This window comes from Octopus bimaculoides, chromosome 7 (assembly GCF_046866305.1).
Source record: "Octopus bimaculoides isolate indiv1 chromosome 7, ASM4686630v1, whole genome shotgun sequence".
NCBI lineage: Eukaryota > Metazoa > Mollusca > Cephalopoda > Octopoda > Octopodidae > Octopus > Octopus bimaculoides.
Window position 1 is genome coordinate 27,846,694 of NC_142934.1, and position 24,764 is coordinate 27,871,457.

Sequence of the window (24,764 nt, forward strand, 5' to 3'; positions counted from 1 at the left end):
TATATAAATACATACATACATATATATACATACATACATACACACACACACACACACATATATATAAATGTATGTGTATTTTTCAATGTGTACAAATGGGTGGGTCATATATATATACATATATACATCCCACCCATGCTAGCATGGAAGGCAGACGTTAAACAATGAAGATGATGTTATATATGTGTGTGTGTGTGTGTGTGTGTGTATGTGTATAATACATACATATAAATTCATGCAAACATATATATAAATATGCACACACATACATACATACAAACATACATTCATACACACATACATACATACATACATACATACATTTGTAGTAAATTATTTTTAATGGTGGATCTCCAAAAGATTTGAAGTGTTGCTTTGATTTAATGGTTAAGACATGTCATGCTTATAGAAAATGTGGGTTTGTGTTCCATGGGCAGCCTTCAACTTTTTTCTATCCAAGAAAATTTTTTAGCTTAATATTCTAGATGCTGTTAATCGTAGCTTTATCTCCTTTGAGTTCAACCATTAAAAATAACTTGCTTCATATTGTTTGAAGTCTGTAAATTCTTAAAGTACATATGTGCATGTGTGTGTGCATATGCGGATGCATGTGTGTGTGCATATGTGGATGCATGCATGCGTATGTGTGTGGTATAGTCAACAAAAGGAATACAGTGAACTTGCCATGGGGAGTAGAAAATCCGACATTTTGGACAGTCCTCATTTGGGGTAAAGTTGACTGGAGAGAAATTAATGAGAGATAGCATGCATAGTTTTCTACTCTCTAAGCTAAAACAAAACTGGCTGCAACTGATAAAGAATGGAGGACCATGGAAGCTGCATACCTGAACAGGAAGTCGGAGGAGAAACAGTGTGAGAAAGTAGAAAGAAAGAGGAATGGAATGAAGAGGAGAAGAAGTCAAGTCAAGAGTGAGGTGAAAGGAAAAGATTATGTGAGAGACAGACTGAAGAATAAGAAACGGTTTAATAAACTAAGAGAAGGTTTAAAAACTCTAGAAAATTCAAATGTTGCTTTGGTATTGTGGTTAGAATGTTTGTCATCCTTTCTTCCTCTTACTTCATTAAACCCTTTCTTATCCATCAACTTCCCTTTCTACTTCATCTTTTCCCTTCACCTCACACTTGACTTTGCCCACTTTTCCTCATTCCATTCCTAATCACATATGAAGCTCCTGTATTCCAACATCTTTTCACTGTCACAGCCAGTTTTTCTAACTTAGAAAATGTAAAGCCAAGTTGTCTCTCAAATTTCTCTTCTGTCAACTTTCCCTGAAGTAGAGCTATGTCCAAATTGCTGGATTTTTTGCTCCCCAAGGTTATTTCACTATTCTCCTTTTTTTTATCAATTCCACTAAATAATACAAATCTTGCTGATGCAAACCCTCACCAGTCTGTTTGGATATGTGTGTGTGCTTTATGTAGTATGTATGTATAGTGTCTTCTAGTTTTCTGTCCTACTGTATGTTCCAGAATACTACTCTAGATGTTGCTTTATCAACTGCCAAACATAACGAAAAAAAATAAAACTAATGACTACATAATTACTTAAGTTCTTGTAATATAAGTTAGGTTTTGTTCTAGTCACATCCTATCTTTAAAAAAAACAAAAAAACTATATGTTGGATAATATAGTGCTAAATACACTATAGATGAAAATGAAAATAATCTGGGATTGTTAAAGCTGGAATGCTTTTATCATATGTATTGGAGTAAGGCTGATCTGTGGTGAAACATCAATAAGCTTCAGACAATGTAAAGTTAGTATTGACAGCATTTGAACTTACAAACAAATATTGCCAAACCACTTAAGTACCTACATAGAATAATAAGGGAGTTTCAGTTTTATTACCTAACCTACTAAATATAGTCATGAAGAATACGTTTATGTTTTTTGCTTCTTAATCTAAGCTAATATTTTCAATTGTAGGAGCAAACCGTACACATACAGAAGTCAGTCAGAAACCTGCGTTCCTCTCTGATGATGAAGTAAAACATTTGATCCTTGGGGTAAGCATTTTGGGGTCAACTGACCTATATTTTTGCTATTGTAAATGCGTTTTTGTGTCACCAAAAGCTGGTGTTTAAATTCCAGTAGTTAACTAAAATGATATGATTTTATTCGGATCAGACATTTAAAATATATTGCTTATATATATGTTTCCTATCTAATATATTGTAGACAATGTTTTGAAATTCTAATTGTTGTTTTGTTCCTTGGACACAACTTACAAACCGATGGTGACTGATAAAAATGAGTTTTAAATAGTCATGGTGGATCAGAAGGAACTTGAAATTTCTATAAATGTATTGGAAATAAAAGAAAAACTGAACTTCCATTGTTTTTGTACATGTGTGTATAGATGTATAAACATACGTACATATATACATTCATATGTGCACACACACACACACACACACATGGTCACTGGTAGAAAAGAGATCAACTACCACCACCACAATCTCAACAACTATTACCACTAATATTATCCCACCATCTTCTGCAACTACCACCACCACATCAACACTGACACCTGCACTCTGTCACCAAGCAGTGATGTTAACTGACAGAAATCAATATGACAAGATTGTATCTTCTCTAGTCACCTCTAACTACTCAGCCTCACTATTTACATCAATAACCATTTATATCGACTTGAAACCCATTTATTCCAACCCTACATAATTGCTTCAATTGCTGTTACACTGTTTTCCTATACTGAGTACTACATATCTCTCTCTCTCTCTCTCTTCCCTACATGTACCCAATCCATGTGTGTTCTAACAGCTTATCCCCCCCCCCACTGTTTCATATCCTTTCTATTAGTGCCCTATACGTCCAACAGCCCTCTCCCTTTCCTACTTATATCCTGTTTATTACTGCTTTATACATCTTCCTATACTGTTCATATCCTTGATGTTGTTACTTCAATTATCTTTACCATTCTCTTTGTCTCTCCTCGGGTTGCTTGCTTAATCCATTAATGATTAATGCACACTAATCCATTAACTGTACACATCCCATCTATCACTACATCATGCCAGCTCAAGCCCTACTCTGACTCCCTGCCTCAGTCACATATTAGTGCAGGCACTGAATGCCATTGCCACTCGCCAAAGTGTCAACTACCATCTCACACTCACTCTCTTATGCCCACTCCACTTCTTTGAAAATAGCTTTGACAGATTCTGACCTTCACAGCATCAAAAGCTGCAAAAACTGTGTATCTGATAAAAATGATTTACTGAGAATGTCATGCAAACATACTTTTCTTGTATCACACCTCATCATGAACCAACAACTGAATCCTACACCAATTTCTCATACTTGCTATTGCCAATATTGTTGTTGATGCTGTTGTTTTATGTTTTTTGTTTTTGTTGTTGTTTAACTGGATGGTTGGTTGTTTCACTGGTTCAACAGTGTAACTGCATCATAGTAATACACAGTAACTACAACAGCATAAGTACCAGCAGCAGCAGCAGCCATTGGATTGAGGTTGGAGTTACTCTAAGTTTTGGTTTGCACTGTTCATACTGAACAGGCTAACAATTGTGCCAGCACACTGGCACAATTGTAAGCCAATCATATATATATATATATATATATATATATATCATTCAACCACTGTAGTGGTTGAATATATTTCATCAATCGCAGCAGCTTCCAAGCTTCACCACTAATTCAGTTCTCAACTAAATTGCAAACTGTTAATAGTTTTAAAAAGGACACCTCCTCAGCTACACTTTGGCATAAATAGTTTGAAATTTGGTTCAGTAGAAAAAAAGTTACATCAAAATATCTGCGACCTCAAGAGGGGCAGTAAGGCACCTATTCACCTTCAATTAACATAAACTTTTTAATTTTAAATAAAAGTATACATTTCTTAGGCTTAAATGAAAGAAAAATGCATGAGGAATTCAGAATCACTAGTTGCATTGAAAAAAATTTAGTAGAAAAAGAGTTATGAGGTAAAATGTTACAAAATTTCCTGTCAGTAAGTAAGAGAGTAAAGGAGTAACACTTCAGCTATAAGAATAAAGAATATATTTCTAAAATGAATGTTTACTTTCTGAGGCAGCGAGCTATCAGAAACGTTAGTGCGATGGGTGATATGTTTAACTGTATTTCGTCTGTCTTTACGTTTTTGAGTTCAAATTTCACTGAGGTGGACTTTGATTATTTCATTAATTTTTTTTAACTAAACACTTTCAAACTTCCAATATTGGTAGAATGTGTTACATAGAACAGGGTTTACTCATAAAGTTTTTGAAAAAATTTCGTATTTTAGAAGTGGTATTTCGTCTGTCTTTACATTCTGAGTTCAAATTCTGTCGAGGTCGAATTTGCCTTTCATCCATTTTGGATCTATTCAATTAGACGTACAGATTATTTAATTAATTTTTTTTTAACTTAAAACTTTCACACTTCCAGTACTGGTAGAATGTGTCACATGGAACAGGGTTTACTCCTTACGCTTTGGACAAAATTTTGTATTTTAGAAGTTATTTCATTAGAACTTACAGAGTGACAATGGACAAATTCGTGTTTGATAAGTGCCAATACACGAAACTCTCAGCTTTTGACTTATTCTCTAACTTCTGCCAATGATATATATACTTATTGCATAAGTATGTTTGTAAAGTAAAATCTTAAATTACTAATTGACACATTATTAATTATAACAGCAATGCCTGGAAAAATCATGGATTACATGGAAAAATGCAAGCATGAAAAGTAATATTCTTAAGATTATAATTTGGAAAAGAGAGAGGCTTGGAAATGTCATTAAGAAAGACTGCTGAACATGGAGAATGAATGGGAGGAGGATAGTCTGCCAAATGTTAACCCAATTTAAGGAATAGCTACCTGAATCGGCAGTGCCCTGGTAGATAAAGCAACTAAGGAAATGAAGACAGCAAAAGGTCCCGGCCCATCAGGAATCGCCGCTGAGATGCTTAAAATATCTGATGGTGTAGGTTATGGTCTAGTCACCCATATTGTAAATCAGGTGGTTCATGAAGGAGTCATACCCAATGACTGGTGTAACAGCACCATATTCAATTGCTACAAAGGTAAAAGTGATGCCTTAAATAGAAATAATTACAGAGGTATCGAATTGTTGGATCAGGTGATGAAAGTTACAGAGAGAGTCATAGCCTAACTAATTCGGGAGAGAGTTAGTCTAGATGAGATGCAGTTTGGTTTTGTGCCAGGCAGAAGCACCACTGGTGCTATATTTCTGGTAAGGCAACTGCAGGAGAAATACCTAGCCAAAGATAAACCTATGTACTTGGCTTTTGTTGACTTGGAGAAAGCTTTTGACAGGGCCCCCCGATCCCTTATCTGGTGGTCAATGTGGAAACTGGTGAGAGCCATGCAGACCTTGTACAGAGACACTACCAGTAAGGTGAGGGTGGGCAACGAGTACAGTGAAGAATTCAGGGAACAAGTAGGGGTTCACCAAGGATTGGTGCTCAACCCCCTCTTGTTCATCATAGTCCCCCAGAGAAATTCAAGACAGGCTGCTCCTGGGTTCTCCTCTATACTGATGACCTTGATCTTCTAGCTGAATCACTACCTGAACTAGAGAAGAAGTTCCAGGTATGGAAGCAAAGTCTAGAATCAAAGGGCCTCAGTGTTAACCTCGTAAAACACCAAAGTAATAGAAAGTAGGAAGGCAAACAAATCACAAATCCCTTCAGGTAGATGGCCCTGGTCAATCTGTAGAAAAGGTGTAGGTAAAAACTCCACAAGATGCACCCAGTGTAAGCTTTAGACACATAAAAGGTGCAGCAACATCAGAGGAAGGTTAACAGGGAAACTAGCTTTTGTATGTGAAAGATGCACAGGTACAAAAAACACTGAAAATGTACAGAAAATAGACTCCATCAATTGCCAGGGGAGAAAGCTAGAGGTTGTAGATAGCATCCATTATCTAGGTGACCATGTTAGTAGTGGAGGTAGATGCCCAGAGAGCATAGCTGTGAGAATAAGATTTGATTGGGCAAAGTTCAGAGAGCTCCTACCCCTGCTGGCAACAAAGGGCCTCTCTCTCAGAGTGAAAGACAGATTATTTGATGCCTGTGTGCGAGCAGCTGTGCTGCATGACAGTGAAACATGGGCTGTGATAGCCAAGGATATGTGCAGGCTTGAAAGAAATGAAGCCAGTATGCTTCACTGGTTGTGCAATGTCAGTGTGCATGTTTGACAGAGTGTAAGCATCTTGAGAGAAAAGTCAGGCAAGAGAGACGACTGCATGAGCATGGTCATGTGATGCATATGGACAAGGACACCTGTGTAAAGAAGTGCCAATCTCTAATTGTGGAGGGAACATGTGCGAGAGGTAGACCCAGAAAGACATGGAACAAGGTGGTGAAGCACGATCTTTGAACTTTGAGCCTCACAGCGGCAATGACTGGTGACCAAGACCTTTGGCAATGTGCTGTACTGGAGAGGACCCATCAAGCTAAGTGCACCGATGCTGGTGGCATGTAAAGAACATCTTTTGAATGTTGGGCCTCACGGAGGCAAAGTGACTTTTTTTATTATTGTTATTATTATTATTATTGTTGTTGTTGTTGTTATGTCTATTATTATTTTTTATGGGTTGTCTTATTGTATTTTTAACATTTCTTTTTTTTATTATTGTTATTTTTATATTTATCTTTTGTCTAAATTTTGTGGGTTGGAGGAAGTTACTCCATCCTGGCTATTATAGTTAATATCGTTTTTTAGTGCTGTATTGTATTTTTCCTTATGTTTATTAAATATTTCTTCATTAGAGGAGAAGTTTGAAATTCTTTTACTTATATTTAGTTATAGGGCTTTTTTGTCTTTGCGAACGATGGTTACTAGAATTATTTATATATCTTAATGTAGAGTTTTCTTTTATATAAGGCTCATGGAGTCTGGTATTTAGGTTACAATTTGCATTTAAATAGTTTATAGAATAGTTTTCGTTTTCTATAATTATGGATAGGCCAAACCTATTAAAGAATTTATGTAATCACTTTTTAAGCAGTTCAAGGCGTCTATTTGAAAGGTTCTTAACTAAGAATAGTGCGTCATCCCTATATAGACCTCTGGTTAATTCAGGGAATTCTCTACCTATATTATCTAAGATATATAGACCTACCAGGTCTGTCGCTTCCGCTGAGTCTGGCGATCCAATTGTAATATCAAAGAGGTCCGGTGTATCTTTCCTCGCCCATAATTCGTTATCAAATTCGATAACAGTCTTACAGGCAGTAAGTATCACTTTTATCTCCCTCATACTTAGATTAGTGTATCTCTTTGCAAAAATGAGAGCACTATTAAGGATAATAAGGTTTATAGATGCATAATAATTCTGTATACCAATTTGTATGAATTTTTGGTTATATCTATTTCCTATTTGTATATTGGGAAACCAATCTAATGCACCTTGTGTGTTTTTCCATAGATGCAGTTTAACTTTATTTTTAAGTGTTGGTAGGTATTTATCTAATATTATTTTACTAAGTTTATTTATGTCAAATTTGTTGGGACATATTAGTCTAACCTGTGTTTTGTTAGGGAAGTTTTCTTTGTGGTCCTTAATTGTTATGCATGGTCTAATCAGAGTAAATGGTTCTGTTTTATCACCTAAATTAAAATCTAGCATAATATTTCTGGCTTGTAGGTTTATCTTTCTTAGTGAGTTATTAGGTACTACCTTATATCTTTTTGTGATGTTTCTAGTTTTATCTGAATGTGTTAAAATACCATTTTAGGTATCAAATTTTCTTATAAGTTTTTTCAATTTTCTCTAGTAAGGATTACCTCTGAGGGGATGGTTTTTTAACTTGATGTTTTTTATGGTACTCCAAAGTTCTTGTTCAAAGCTATCTAGGTGCTTGTTAGCTGGTGGTGCTTTTCTGGATTTGAATAATAACAATAATAAAATCATTAGTAATAATAGTAAAAATTATGACAAAATAGTATTATCAAATATAAAAATAAAAATAAAAATAAGAATAATAACAGAGACTTTAAACATAATATAAGTAACCCTAATAAGGGAAATAATGAATTAGATACTATATGGATAATAATACCTTTTGCTATGCAAATCAAGAATAACATAGTAAAAACAATTTTTAGTTTAATTAACAAACATTTTACAAATGGAAAAAGCAAATATTGGGAGATAATCAATAACAAAACAATAAGAATATGATATAGTCTAACACATAACCTAGCTACCATCATCTCCTCAATTAACAATAGAAAACTGGACACCTTCTATCTAAGTAGAAAAATAACAGAAGTAATACAAACATAAATAATAATGATAATAATAATAACAACTATAATAATAATGATGATAATAATAATAATAATAATAATAATAATAATAATAATAATAATAATAATAATAATAATAATAATAATAATAATAATAATAATAGAAATGGCATGGTTGGTGATAACAACAATAAAAATAATAACAACAACAATAATAATAATATTATTAATAACAGCAACAATGGAAGTGTAAATAATAATAGTATGAATAAAATTACCCTAACAAATAATAATAGTAATAATTATAATAATAATAACAATAATAATAATAATAATAATACTAACATTAATGATCACAATAGTATAAGCAATAATGACATTATTGGGATCAACAATAGCCACAGAACTAATAATATAATAACTGTCAACCATAATAACATAAACCTTACACAGCCACACAGAACATGTGATTGTAGAATAAGTAATAATTGTGTATTTAATAATAACTGCAATAGAAAGGTGATAGTATATCAATGTATAGTAAGTACACAATATGACAGCAAGGTATATGTGGGTGCAAAAAAAAACAATATGAAACAGAGACTTAATTATCATAACAATACATTTAGAAACAGAAATAGGAAAAATTCTACAGGGTTAAGTAGCCATATATGGGAACTTAAGGATGGAGGAATTAACTATAATTTAAATTGGAAAATATTAACAACAGCACCAGCTTATAATACTAAAAACAGAAAATGTATGTTATGTATTAATGAAATTTTCTTTATAATTGGGATTAAAATTCCGCTTATTAACAGCAATGCTTCCTGTCTTCATAAAATCGGGCATACCTTTTCCAAATATCACTAGAACCTAGTATTAAAATACCTCTACTGACATAATGATAATAATCATTATTCGAGTTATTACTGATGTTATACTGTATTATATAATATGTGATAATTATGCAGGTATATATAAAAGAGGGTATATATTAAGTTAGCTATAATTATATACATGTATGTATGTGTGAGTATATATTACTATTGTTGCTACTTTTGTATCAATATATGTGGGTATGTGTGTATATATATATATCTATGTGCGCGCACTTGTGTATATATATATTTATGTATGCACACACATATATGTAGGTTTAGGTAGGTATGTTTATGTTTTATGTCTTTTGCTGGTACCTTTAACAAATAAACATTGACTAGCTGATAATTTACATTTAATTACACTCCACAAGTATATAAAGTAATAATATTATCCAGTACTACCCTTTGGACTTAATCAGGTTTTTTTTTTATATATATAAGCTAGTATATGTGTATGTGTGGGTATATACATGTATATATATATATATATATATATATATATGTGTGTGTGTGTGTGTGTGTGTGTGTGTGTGTGTGTGTGTGTGTGTATATATATATATATATATATATATATATATATATATATATATATATATATATATGTGGTTGTATATATTTATATATTGTATATACATATGCATGTATATAGATACAAGCATTGATATGCAACCCCATTACAGAACCAATAAATTAATTGATTAATTAATTAATTAATCAATTGATTGATTGGATAATGGACCTAAATTTTTGAGTATGTTATTATTCTAATTATAAACCTTAATAACCCAGAGTTACCTCCCTTCATTCTATTTATAGCTTAATAACCCTCAACACACACCTCTTAAATATAACATTAAAAGTAATTAACTGAGTAAATAGACGGATAAATATTTTAAAGGACTGAATGATTAATTGGTTCATTAATTAAGTGACTCAACACTATTACATAGAGTCTTGCATTTGAGGCATTTTAAAATAGATTTTAAACATAATTTTAGCGATAAATAATGACAATTTAGTAATATGTAGGTATATATATATATATATAAAAGAGGATATATGAGGATATATATTGAGTTGGTTCATTAATTTAGTAACTAAACACTGTTGCATGGAGCATTGCAATTAATGTATTTTATCAGAGAATACATTTTAAGCATAATTTTAGCAATAAATAACAACTTAGTGAAACAACTTGTACGGTCACTTTTGGTCTTTTGTCCCTTATTTGAATTTGGTCTGGATAACTTCCAACATATAACTTTAACCCTATATTACCCGTATGGTTTAAGAAATATGCAAATGATTACTGTAATAACTTAGCTTTTATATGCAGTCTATTAAAACAATATCCCCTTAGTAATATCACTTTAACCTAAAATACTAATATATATGTACGTATATATATATTATAAATTCATCCACATTTTTCTTATATATTGCGTAATTTAACATAATTTAATTTAATATAATATAATAGGGTCAAGTCCCTACATTAATTTCTTTATTGACTTTTACTATCCTACCTACTAATAGTTAACCTTGGATTATTTGTTGTTTATTTGTATACATTTATATATTTTTGCCTACTTTGTTGTTTATGCTAACGGTTATCCATTAACCAACCATAACAAAGTCATGGCCTTTCAAAACAATAGATGACCAATTAGATTATTGGACTGACCATAACCCCTCCCCACTTCCCGCAGGATTTCAGCAACTTGATTAACAAAAAGTAACAGAAAATCATAAAGTATCTTGATTAATACCTGGAAATTTATTACTTTTAGTACCGACTAATATCACAGATATTAATATAAACTCTAACCCACTTATTGTGGACCTTTATGTCAAGCCCTCAATAGAAAACATATCATATGTTTATATGTATATATATATATATATATATATATATATATATATATGTTTGTGTATAATTATTATAATTATATAAAAAGAAAAATACGAACTACTACAGTAACCCTCCCTTCTCAACACATGAAATATGTATGTACCTATGGGTATGTTTGTACATAAAAATATATATATATGTGTGTGTGTGTGTGTGTATGTGTGTGTATGTATGTATGTATGTATGTATGTATTCCTCAATTATGTACCTTTTCATCCCTACATAACTACAATAATCTTAAGATAAACCTGTTTACATTGAGTACAGCAGATCCAAGTTCATATCCCTTCAGCCATTTTTTTCCCCATCCAATGGCTTTTTTAACCTTATATAACTAAATGGTATTGTTTATAACTATATCCACTCACAGATTCTCCCTTAAGAGGATTTATTTCATACTTTCTCAAAGTGGTTGTGTGGTAAGAAATTTGCTTCCCAGCTACATGATTCTAGGCTCAAACCCATTGTGTGGCACCTTGGGCAAGTGTCTTCTACTATAACCTCAGGCCAACCAAAGCCTTGTGAGTGGATATGGTAGAATATGAAAGAAGACTGTTGTATATATATATATATATATATATATATATACACATGAGTTATCTAAGAGACCATAAGTCAGGGAAAAGATGCACTCATATATCTCTCAGTAGAGTGGGTGTATTATTCGAAATGTATAGTATTAAATATCCATCATGACAGCAGCATCCTCGACAATTCTAACAGCAACAAGAATAACAGAGAACATGGGGATACTCCAATTCTCCAGGAGAAAGTTGAAGAGACAGTGCACATGCTCAAAGATTGGAAATCCTCAGGAGTGGATAACATCCATCAGAGCTCCTAAAGTATAGAGGGCCAAAGCTTATCAAAATACTTAGTTACCTATCAGAAGATATAAGAAATGAAGCAGTGGCCAAGGGAATGGACCCATCACTGATGACACCCATTCACTGATGTCTACACGCACATACATAAATAACAAAAATGAGTTTAAAGTCATAATTTGGAGAAATACCTCTATTTGTTAACCATTCTTTGTCGTCATTCTTTGCATGAATGATTTATGAAAAATCATACAAGATAAATTTTTCATCTATTGAAAGTTGTCTTCACTTCTACAGAAGATAAGCAAATACCTAACAGTAATTGTGGTAACCAACTTTGAACAATAAGGAGATATATTATCAAGCAATCTGCAATTCTCCAGAATTGACATCCCATTAAGGAAAACTGTCATTGACCCTGGAGACAAGAGTACAGCTATGTCTGTCCTACATATTCACACACACACACACACACACACACACACACACACACACACACACACACACACACACACACATGCACACACATGTGCATGTTCAATCAGAAAAAGCTTAGCCATCACATTGCAAGCCTGTATGATTTGGTTGCTTGTACCATAGTTTGTCTCACACTTTTTGGTACCTATTTAATCATAAGCAGACATAGAACCCTCTAAGCTCTACAGTCTTCACCCAACAGGACATCAAAGATGTGACAGCTGGAGTAGGAGAGAACTGCACTGGACTATGTTACTTATTTTGAAGTGAATAAACTGAAAGTAAAGCAAAATGAAGTGTCTTGCTCAAGGAAATTAATGTGCTTGCTGGTCCAGGAACTAAGCTTATGATCATTGTAAAACCAAAACCCTAAGCACTAGACCAAACGCTTTTACACATTCACACACAAGTGGTTAAGATGTTTGCTTTCCACTCATTTGGCTTTGGGTTCAGCCCCACTCAACCAAAACCTTGTTAATGAATTTGGTAAATGTAAACTGAAAAAAGTCTATCATATATATATATATATATATATATATATATATATATATATATATATATATATACATATATATATACATGTGTGTGTGTGTATGTATGTATAAAAATATATACATACATAGATACATACATACATACATACATATATATATATATATATATATATATATATATATATATATATGCATACAAGGCTAAGGGGTGCAAGACAAAGGAGAAAAGCGGCTGCAAATATACTGCCTGCACTGACCCATAATCCTAATACTTGCAACATCTGCAGGCTTCTTTGCAAATCGTTGGTGAGACTCAAATATCACATCAGACATAAACATTATGACCAACAAAGAAAGTGCAGGTAATCAGATCCTCATATGTCAAAATCGCTGGGATAGTCCATCACACACACACACACACACACACATATATAATAGCCTTTATTTATTAAATAAACCTAATTTTTGTACCCCTATAAATTCATATTTAGCTTATATAAAACAATACCAGTATCTTCACTACTTAAAATAAACTGCTTAGATTATAATTTAATTAATATATAGTTAGCATGTTCTTTTGCCTCAGTACTCCTTTATTAAATACCAGTAAATACCAATGATCAATCTTTACATATACCATCTAATACGTTAGTATTTAAGTATATAATATGTATAAATATTAAACTATTTCTATGTAATTTTTTTCCTCCCTCTATTGTGATAAAATTTGGTATATACTCAAAAGTATTCAAAAAATTTTATCCTTTTGTTATAATATTCTTCTTAAAAATCTTCTGAATAACCCTAAATTTAAACTTTATACAATATGGCAATATTGTTTAAAATATTTAACTAAAGTACCCCATGATAAAATTTCCACTGTATCATTATCAATGGTCTACTAGTGGCTTGCCCCTTTAATTGTCAGCTTACATCTTGATTTAAGATTTCCTTTACCAAATCTCATTATATTGCTTCAAATTAATCTTGATAGATTTATGACTATACCCACTATGATTTCTGCCGGCTCCCTCAGTCCCCTTCCTAACAGACACTGCTCATTGTTCTTTGGCCTTAGATTTTAATAGACAAAGATTTGATAAACAAGACTATAAATTAAAGCTGACCTCAAAATACAGTGACAAGCTAGATCTCTAACAAGTATTTCTTCCTGATACCTCTGGATATCCTTTTTGCTTCAGGACAACTCATGTCAGACAACTCATACCTGGACAATTGATATCTAGGACAACTGATATATAGGACAACTCATAACAGGTATAAAGAGATAAAGATTTAGTTTTGAAAGAAATTTTGTGTGTGTGTGTGGTGTGTGTGTGCATGTGTGTGGTGTGTGTCATATGTATTTGTGCCTGTGTGTGGTGTTGTGTGGTGTGTATTTGTGTGTGTGTGTGTGTGTGGTGTATGTATGTGTGTGTGGCGTGTGGTGTGTATTTGTGTGTGTGTGTTGTGTGTATTTGTGTGTGTGTGTTGTGTATATTTGTGTGTGTTGTGTATATTTGTGTGTGTGTGTATGTATGTGTATTTATGCATGTGTGTTATGAGTGCAGTTATTTTATTCTTATTTGATTTTTCTTTCAAAACTAAATCTTTATCTCTTTATACCTGTTATGAGTTGTCCTATATAATCAATTGTCCAGGTATGAGTTGTCCAGGTATGAGTTGTCCTGGTATCAGTTGCCTTGGCATGGTATATATATATATATCTCCATATATATATATATATATATATATATATATATATATATATATATACACAAATAATATGTGAGTATATGCATATATTCGTACATATATGTACATACCTACATCTCCATGTATATATAGATGCATATCTGGGTACAGGACGTCACAAAAAAACATGGACAAAATGAAAAACAGAACATAAACAGAGTACAGAAAACACACAGGCCACATAGAGAACATTTCCTTCATCAGCTGCCACCATTCTAAAACTAAGCGTTTTGAAGTGTTAGGGCAGGCGCATTGTTAGAATGGCTCTTCCCGAGGAAACAAATTAAATTTGTAAAGCGGAGGAATATCATGGCAAACAGAAAACATGACAGGAAAACGAAACAGTGAAAATAAACAAGAAGGGCTAGCAGGGCCAGACGTGAAAAAAATATATGTGTATACTGAACGCTGTGATGAGACAAAATGGAAGGGAGAGAGAAGAAGTTCGTGCTGGCTTGGCAGTGGCTAAGATAAGAAAGGAGGCAGAAGCCGGACACATGTAACCAGCGAGAGGTAAGGGGAAAGAGTGGTAGAGAGAGAAAAATAGGGGAGGAAGTAGAATATAGGTGAGCGAAGAGAGACAGGGGGGAAGAGAGACAGGGGGGAAGAGAGAGAGATATAGTAGTGAAGGGGAGAGGCAAAGAACAACAGAAGGAAGAACGAGAGGGGGAGAAAGATACAAAGATAGATAGAGTTGCGTCAGAAATATAAAGTTAAAACTTACTTGCAAAGATGACGCGTGTGTTCGATCATGTAATAATACAAATAATATGCGAGTATATGCATATATACGTACATGTATATATATATATATATATATATATATATATATATATATATATATATATATATATATATATATACATGTACGTGTATATGTATATATTTATATAAGGAAAAAATAAGTCAAGGTAGAAAATGCTAAAATAATTTATCATAAAAAAACATTTATATATACATATATATGCATATATACAAATATATATATATATATGTATATATATATATATATTTCAAAGAAGCCTGTTGCGTGTGTGTGTGTGTGTGTGTGTGTGTGTGTGTGTGTGTGTGTGTGTGTGTACGTGTGTGTACGTGTGTGCGTCTTTATGTCTGTGTTTGTTTTCCACCACTGCTTGATGATTGGTGTTTGTATGTTTATGTCTCCATAACGTAGAGGCTTGGCAAAAAGAAACTGATAGAATAAGCACCAGGCTTAAAAAAGAAATCATGGAGTTGATATGTTTGACAAAAACTTAACATGGTGGTGTTTCAACATGGCTGCAGTGAAATGACTGAAACAAGTAAAAAATAGAAGATAAAAGATATATCCTGATATGTTAAAAAATGCTGTCTAAGACGTTTTCATCACATGAAACTATTAGTAGCTCATAAAAATACATATTGTGCTTATTAAATAAATTATATATATATATATATATATATATATATATATATATTTATATATATACACACACACACACACACACACACACACACACACATACACACACACACACACACACATATATATATATATATATATATATATATATATATATATATATATATATATATATATATATATATATATATATATTAATGTTTAGCAGAAGTAACAGAATGACTCAAGGTCCGAGAGTTTCATGTCTCGGCACTTGTCAAACTTTGATAAGTGCCAACACATAAATCTCTCAGCCCTTGGATCACTCCATTGCTTCTGCTAAAGATTAATAAAAATATACATATACTCATATTTTGAGTTCTATTTTTCTTGTTTACATCACCATACTTATATATATATATATATATATATATATATATATATAAAACGTGAGAGAGTTAGGGGTTGGGGGTACAACCCACTAAGGGATAGTATCTATATATATATACACACACACAACATATGTATACATACATATATATGTTTGGGTATGTGTCTGTATGGGTTCATGCGCATCTATGTATGTGCCTCTCATCTTCAAATCTGTCAAGTGTCACTGACCTACAAGCCATGTCCTTCATTTTCAGTCTTCCTTGAAAAATGTCTTGCCTTGGAGAAAATATTACCTAACTTGGAAACATGTGATGGTTGGCAACAGGAAGGGCATCCAACTATAAAAAAAATCTGCTTCAACAATTTCTGTCTAACCCATCCAAGCATGAAAAAGTGTCTGTTAAAACGATGATGATATGTGTGTGTGTGTGTGTGTATGCATACACATATATATAAATGCACGTATGTGTGTGTGTGTTTGTATATGTATATATATTACACATCATAAGCCCTAATTTGAGATAAAAACAAAGCTCTGACTATATGTTTGTATGTGTTTGTGCATGTGTGTGTTTGTGTGTGCTCGCGTGCATGTGGATGTGTGTGTTCAGAGAAGTCAGAGATAATTTTTACCCTTCTGTACCTCTGAATGTTTCTCTTTTATTTTCACGCACTCACACACGCACATGCACACACACACACACACACACACACACACACACACACACACACACACACACACACACACACACACACACACCTAGACAAGGTGCAATATAGCATGGAGATAGTCTCAGAAATGGCAGTGTTATTATTGCAGAGCTTTTAGAGAGAGAGAGGTGACAGTAGCAGGAGGTGGGGTGGACAGGAACACTACAGGTGATAATTGCTTCTTTCTTCCATTATTCCACTTTTCCTCCTCCACCCCACCTCGTCAATTTATATGTGCATTTGTATATCTATGTATGTGTTACATTATGTGACCATTTGTGTCCATATGTGTGTTTGCTTTTACGTGTGTGTGTATTTAACTGTTAATGTGTGTATTTGAATGTTTTTGTAAGCATCAATATGTCTACGTATGTGTGAGGTTTTACTGTTACTGTGTATGTCAGTGCATGTATGTGTGTTTTGCATGTGATTATAATACATCTATGTTTGTATGTATGTGTTTTTGTATGTCATTATACATATCTGCATGAGTATGTGTGTGTTTTGGTATGTGGTATGTCACTGTATTTGGGTGTTTTAGTATATTACTGTATGTGTGTGTGTGTGTGTGTCTGTTTTACTATGTGGCTCCCTGTATCTATGTGAGTGTCTATGTATGATATATAAGCATTTGGTATATATTTGTATGTGTAGGTCTGTCTGCATATATGCTTGCATATATAGTTTGGGGTGTGTTGTTAGCTCTGTTGATATTTCTGTTTGTATTATTGTTCGCTCATATGTGAAAATCTCAATGTGGATGTGTGCATGTGTCTGTGTGTATGTGTGTGTCAGTAAGTGTATATGTGTATGTGTATGTATGTGTGTGCATGCGTGTTTTTGCTATGTTTTGTTTTCATTTAGCTCCAGGGCACTGTCTGTAAGTATTGCTTACTATGCGTATATATATATATATGTGTGTGTGAGTGTGTGTGTGTGTGTGTATATTATACATACATACATAGATATATATGTATGCATATATATATATATATATATATATATATATATATATATATATATATATATATATATATATATATATATATATGTATGTATGTATGTATGTACGTATGCATGTATGTGTGTATATATATATATATATATATATATATATATGTATATATGTTCTATGACTTAGTAGCTACCTATTTGCATGTATACATATGTGTGTTCATATGTTTGTATGTACAAGGGTATGCATATGTGTTTATGTGTGTTACTAAATGTGTAAGCTGTTTGTGTTGGTATCAGTGTGTGTGTGTGTGTGTAAGTATGTACTTCGTATTAGTGTGTATTGCTTGTGATTTAGTGTGTAAATATGTATATTACCATGAACCATGTCTAGCTATGACTAGTTTGTATGCATGTATGTGTGTATGAATGTATGTATGTGTATGTATGCATGTGTTTCTATGGGTTTTATATTTGTATGTGAGAAAGAGAGAGAGAGAGAGAAACAGAGGGTGAGAAAGAGAGAAGAGCGTAAGAGAGAAAGAAAGAGACTCTAAGCTAGGTATGTATATGTGCTTAAAAGTTAATTATCTTTCTGCTCAAAATAAGAGTGTATATATGTATATCTATGTGTGTTTGTCTAGACATGTGTGTATATGTAAATATGTGTGTGTGTGTGTGTGTGTGTGTGTGTGTGTGTGTGTGTGTAGACAAAGACCAAGGTAAATGAGTGTGTACATGTGTATGTTTGATATACAAGTAGAAATGACAGGTATGTACTTTTACTACATCTAGTAAAGACACTGGTGATGTTTACATTGACTGCACTCTCTCTCTCTCTCTCTCTCTCTCTCTCTGTCTCTGTCTTTCTCTCTCACTGTCTTTCTCTCTCACTGTTACTACAACCACCACCACTACCACTCTTCTACATAACCCTTTTGCTCAACCTTCCCACAATCCCTCACAACATTCTTGTCGTCGTCTCTATCTTTCTTTCACAAACACACAGACGCACTCACACATTCACACACACATATACACACACACATACACACAGAATTATATTCTTTTATCTATACTTCACAGTTCACTTCCCTATCTCTATTCCATGATTACAAACCACTACCTCACCGACACAAACAGTTCCACCCTTGTATTATGTGATCTTCTTCTTTGACTGGTAGGAGGGGCATGTTTGACACACCCACCCATACTGGTCGCATACACACTTTTGGTTTGAACCTTTCTCCATCTCTCTCTCTCACTCCCTCTCTTTAACTACTTTTACATTTCTTTCTTTTTCTATCTCATCTTCTCTCTCTCACTCTCAACATCTTTTCCTTTTCTCTTTCCTTCCTCACAGCACCCTAACCTCCTTTTCACTTCCCTCTTTACTTTTATATATATGTATATAATTTTTTGTGCATTTATGTGTGTATATATATACATACACATACTCACACATGCATATGGTGGTACACATATACACATTTTATTCCTAGACATCATACATGCAATTCTCATCTTTTTGCACTCACACACACACTCACAGCTATGCATATGTTGGCACACACACATATTCAAACACATACTTGCATATACTGGCACACTCACACACATCACACGCACACATACATGCACATATAATGTGCTACCTTATATACACACATATCCACATGCAGACACAAACACCACATTCACCACCCAACCCTTGTTGTCACTCAACATACAATTCCTATCTATTGATTTATGCTACTCTAAGCTGCACTATTGTAAATAAAAACCTGAAATGAATGAAATCTCGCCTTTTACTAAGCTGGGATTTAGCTCATTGCACTTGTGGTCTGTTAATCCAATCACTTTTACATCATCTTGCTATCTTATAACCTTATTATCATACATGTAAGCTCTATGCATATATGTGTATGAGACTTATTTAGGTCTGTTATGAGCCCTAGCGCCCATAACACTGGAGTTTAGCCCAGTTTCCATAGAGTGTAAGTGACTGGGATAACAACACTCCCTCCCTGAATAAGACACCAATCTCCCACAGGGTAAATTTTCCCAGTCATTGCTGGAACTCATTTACAGCTGAGGGAAATGGAACACCATGAAATGAAGTGTTTTCATTAAGAACACAATGCACTGCCCAGTCTTGGAACTGAAACCATGTTCTTATGATCATGAGTATAACACCCTAGAAAAGTAAAGGTAAAGTTACCTTCTTGAGTCATGCTGACACTCAAGGGCTGGTTTCCTGGTTTCATGATGTATATATTCCCCACCTGAATGGGATGCTGGTCTGTCGCAGGATTAATCATCTTTGCCAGCTGAGTGGACTGAATCAATGTGAAATGAATTGTTTTGCTCAAAAACACATGTCACCTGGTCCAGGAATTGAAACCACAATTTTACGATCATGAGTCCAACACCCTAACCACTGGGCCACATGCCTCTGTGAATATGAATAGGGAGGTTTTAAAAAATTTTTCTGTTTTTTAGACTTTTTAGGCTTTTTTTGTGTGTGTGCATGTTACTTATGCAGACGCCAGTTTTAGTAGATCAGATGTTCTATCAAAATTGTGAATTGATGAGAAGTTAATTTACTGCTTAACCCTTTTGATACCAGCCTGCCTGGCTCTATGATACACAGTTCCTATTTTAAAGTGATCTAAATTAAAACCTAACAAAATTACAGGTTGATTTATACTCCACACATCAGCTTAATAATGGTTTCAAATTTTGGCACAAGGCCAGCAAGTTCAGTAGCTGGGAGTCTATTACATTGATCCCAGTGCCCAACTAGTACCTAATTTATCAAATTACAAAAGGATGAAAGGTAAAGTCAACCTCAGTGAAAATTAGTTTAAAAATCCTTTCTACTATAGACGCATGGCCTGAAATTTGTGGGAGACAACTAATCAATTGACCCCAAAAAGATAAAAGGCAAAGTCAATCTTGGTGGAATTTGAACTCAGAATGTAAAAATGAATGAAATGCTGCTAAGCATTTTGCCCAGTGTACTAGTGATTCTGCCAGCTCACCATCTTAAAATCAGCTTAATAATGACAGTTATTTCAATAAATTCTTCGATATTTTCTGAATAAATTGAAATAAAGGTAGTATATTTCAACAGAAATATTATAACAAAAGGGTTAATTCTGACCTAGACTGTAACAATTTTCAATGTTATCTGTGTTTTAGGTGGCAAGCTGGCAGAATCATTAGCATGCACACTAAATGCTAAGTGGTATTTTGTCCATCTTCATGTTCTGAGTTCATAGTCTACCAGGGTTAACTTTGTTTTTCATCTTTTCAGGGTTGATGATATAAGTACCAGTTGAACACTGGGGTCGATGTAATCAACCTCATGCCAAAATTTTGAAACTAATATGCTGTCTATGTTTTAGTTCTATAAATCAAAGGTCAGAAGTGTTCACCAATCAATTTTCTTATGAGTGTAAATGGTTGCACATGTACTTTTGTTTTTTCTTGCCATCTTTCTTTATGCAACTTGTTCCAGTCCCCTCTTTTACCCTTTTCCAACAAGTTGTGGTGCACCTATGCACTGTATACAATAAGCTCATCATTATTTTATTATACTTACATACATACATGGTGGTGGTTGTCTACTCCTTACACAGAGTTTGACTACCTCCTGCACATACACCTTAGCCCTTTCATGGTGTCTGATGTGACTTTTTAAACCAGACAATGTTTTGAAAAAACACCCACACAGATTGTACCTCTGATTTGTACTACCAATAGCTGCAGGTAAGTTCTGCTCATTGTGAATCCTAACATGTCTTTTAAGACCCCCATTGGATTTGCAAGCCCTCTGGCACACACCACATTCAAACGTGTGCACAGACATATAATCAGAATAACATACATACATACATACATACATACATACATACATACCAGCATGTATGCATGCTAACATGCAATCACGAGGCTGTTAATATCGTGGCTGTTTGTGTGTGTACATGTTTAGTGAGGGAACATATGCTAACAAAAAAGCCGCTCTTTAGTTGCTTGACTCGTAAGTTATTGCAGTCAAATCTTCCTCAAATGTCATCCTTTCCATCACTTCAATGTCTACTTTTCCATGCTTGCATGGATCAGATGAAATTCATTGAGGTAGATTTTCAATGGCTGGATGACCTTCCTGTCACCAACCCTCACCTGCTTCCAAGTAAGCTTATATTTCCTCATTACTAGATGTTTTTCATGGAATACTGGAAAGGAATTACACTGCTTGTACAACAATGATGTTTGTTTACAATTATCCTGCAATATCAAAACAAGGAACTACGAACACATACAAGCACATAACCCGTGACACACACACACATTAAATATGTATATATGATGGTATTCAATCAGGTTCTGCCTACCACATAAACTTACAATACTTTGGCTAGTTTGGTTGGCCAGGGCCTGTAGTAGAAGACATCTGCCCATTATGTCATACAGCAGGATTGAACACAAACCATATGGTTTGGAAGTGACCTTCTTAACCAGGCACCCATACCATTATAAATGGTTAAATATATAGGATATGCTGATATTAAATGATTATCAGTTGTTGTTGTTGTTGCCATAAATAACTTGTTTTGTGTATCTATAACTACATTGACCAATATGCCCTTAGTAATGGAAGATGGTGCAGTACACTGGAACAATTAGGAAGAGAATTAGCTTAAATGGGATTTAGTTCAGATTTGCACCACTGCTGGCTTCTTCTTAGTGAAACTACATATTGCATGGTAGCAATACATGGGCACTGAATGCGGAGAATGTGTGGAAAGAAAGAAATGAAATGTGTATGTACATACATACATACATCCATACATACATACATACATAACTACATGCATATGTACATACATACATGCAAACATACATACATACATACATACATACATACATGCATACATATATGCATATATACATACATACATACATACATATGTACATAACTACATGCATATGTGCATACATACATATGTATATACAGTGTGTTCGAGATAAATTTAACAGTTTGCATAAATAGGAAAAGAAAACAAAATATCTCATACAAAAATAAAAGTATTTAAAAAAATCCAGAATAGCAACTATGGCTGGGAGATAACAGGATACTCAAAACAGTCACCCTCAGCTTCCACCATAGTCTGAAGATGGGTCTGAAACTTGATGCATGCATTTTTCACTGTGTCCATGGGAAGATCTTTGAACACCTCCTTGATCTTGGCCACCAGCTTGGTGTTGTTGGTGCCTTTCTCAACTGCTCCCTACACACAGTAAATTATGAGATTAAAATTGGGGGAATTAAAAGGCCAGAAATTGGGGCTGGTGAATTTGTAGAAATTCTCCAGCCACCACTTTTGACTCTTTCTGGAGGTATGGCAAGGAGCCGAATCCTGCTGCCATACATATGGCCTTCGAGCAGCAACTTTCTTCAGCCAGGATGACCATATATATATATATATATATATATATATATATATATATATATAGATAGATAGATATATGCAATATATATATATATATATATATATATATATATATATAAAGGGCATTAACTGTGTATTAATGCCTCACGCTATCGAGGGACTAAATAAGTAAAAAAAACTACCAAAAATAAGCAACATATTTACCAAAAGCGAGGGAATGCAGCTTTTCAAAATTTATCTCTTAAAAACATTTAACTCAACGGTAGACCACTGGTTTCTCAATCAAATACAGAAAAAACTGTGAAGTAACCTGTATTCTTTTGTTCATCAGTACACGTATGGTCAAGATATATAAAAATAAACAAGAATCAACCTACCACGATGTAGCCATCACAGTAACGATGACTTTTGTTCACAATTATATATCCCTGAAAGAGATTTGAATTTATCCAGTTGCATCTCGGTAACATGTGCTTATACAGAATGATATTCAGCACTGAATATATTCTAATTATTTATAATATATATAGGATAAATTCTTTATAAGAATTTATCAAGTAGTCGCTTTCGGTAAATATGTTGCTTATTTTTGGTAGTTTTTTTACTTATTTAGTCCCTCGATAGCGTGAGGCATTAATACACAGTTAATGCCCTTTATATATAATTAAATATATCTATGAAGAAACGATGAATTTTTTCATTACGAAATTTTTCGTTATTTTTTCATTATGAGGTTTTTTCACGCTGACTACTTGATAAATTCTTATAAAGAATTTATCCTATATTATATTATATTATATTATATATATATATATATATATATATATCAGTAGGAATAAATATGCTCAGTGGTTTGTATGCATCCCCAACCCGCTCAACCTTTCAATGTAACACACACACATACATGCAATCATTATTTCAATATAACTACACACTCACATACACTGATCATACTGTATTGATACAGAAAGAAAGCAGAGTAATTTCTGCTTTCCACACACTTACATTTCATTCATCCTGGAGATGAAATCACAGCATATGGATTTAATACGCTGTACATGTAGTTTTATACACTGAACTTGAAAGGCTATGGAAATTGTGTCTGTCTCACATCAATAGAGTAATCATTTATTGAATTACACACTGAATTCCTTTCATTAAATTAACATGCATACAATGAACTGGAAATCATTTTTTTTTCCAGATTAATAATTAATATTTATATTATTAATA

General features: G+C 33.4%; 1 protein-coding gene across 2 annotated transcripts in view; it reads left to right on the forward strand.

The window, feature by feature from the left end:
• Positions 1-24,764, forward strand: part of LOC106873181 (basic helix-loop-helix ARNT-like protein 1) — a 788,348-nt gene that overhangs the window by 715,757 nt on the left and 47,827 nt on the right. For both annotated transcript variants that reach the window (XM_089355050.1, XM_089355049.1), the window contains one exon: positions 1,949-2,028. In XM_089355050.1, the coding sequence (XP_089211176.1) occupies positions 1,949-2,028 (80 nt within the window). The remainder of the gene's footprint in view (positions 1-1,948; positions 2,029-24,764) is intronic.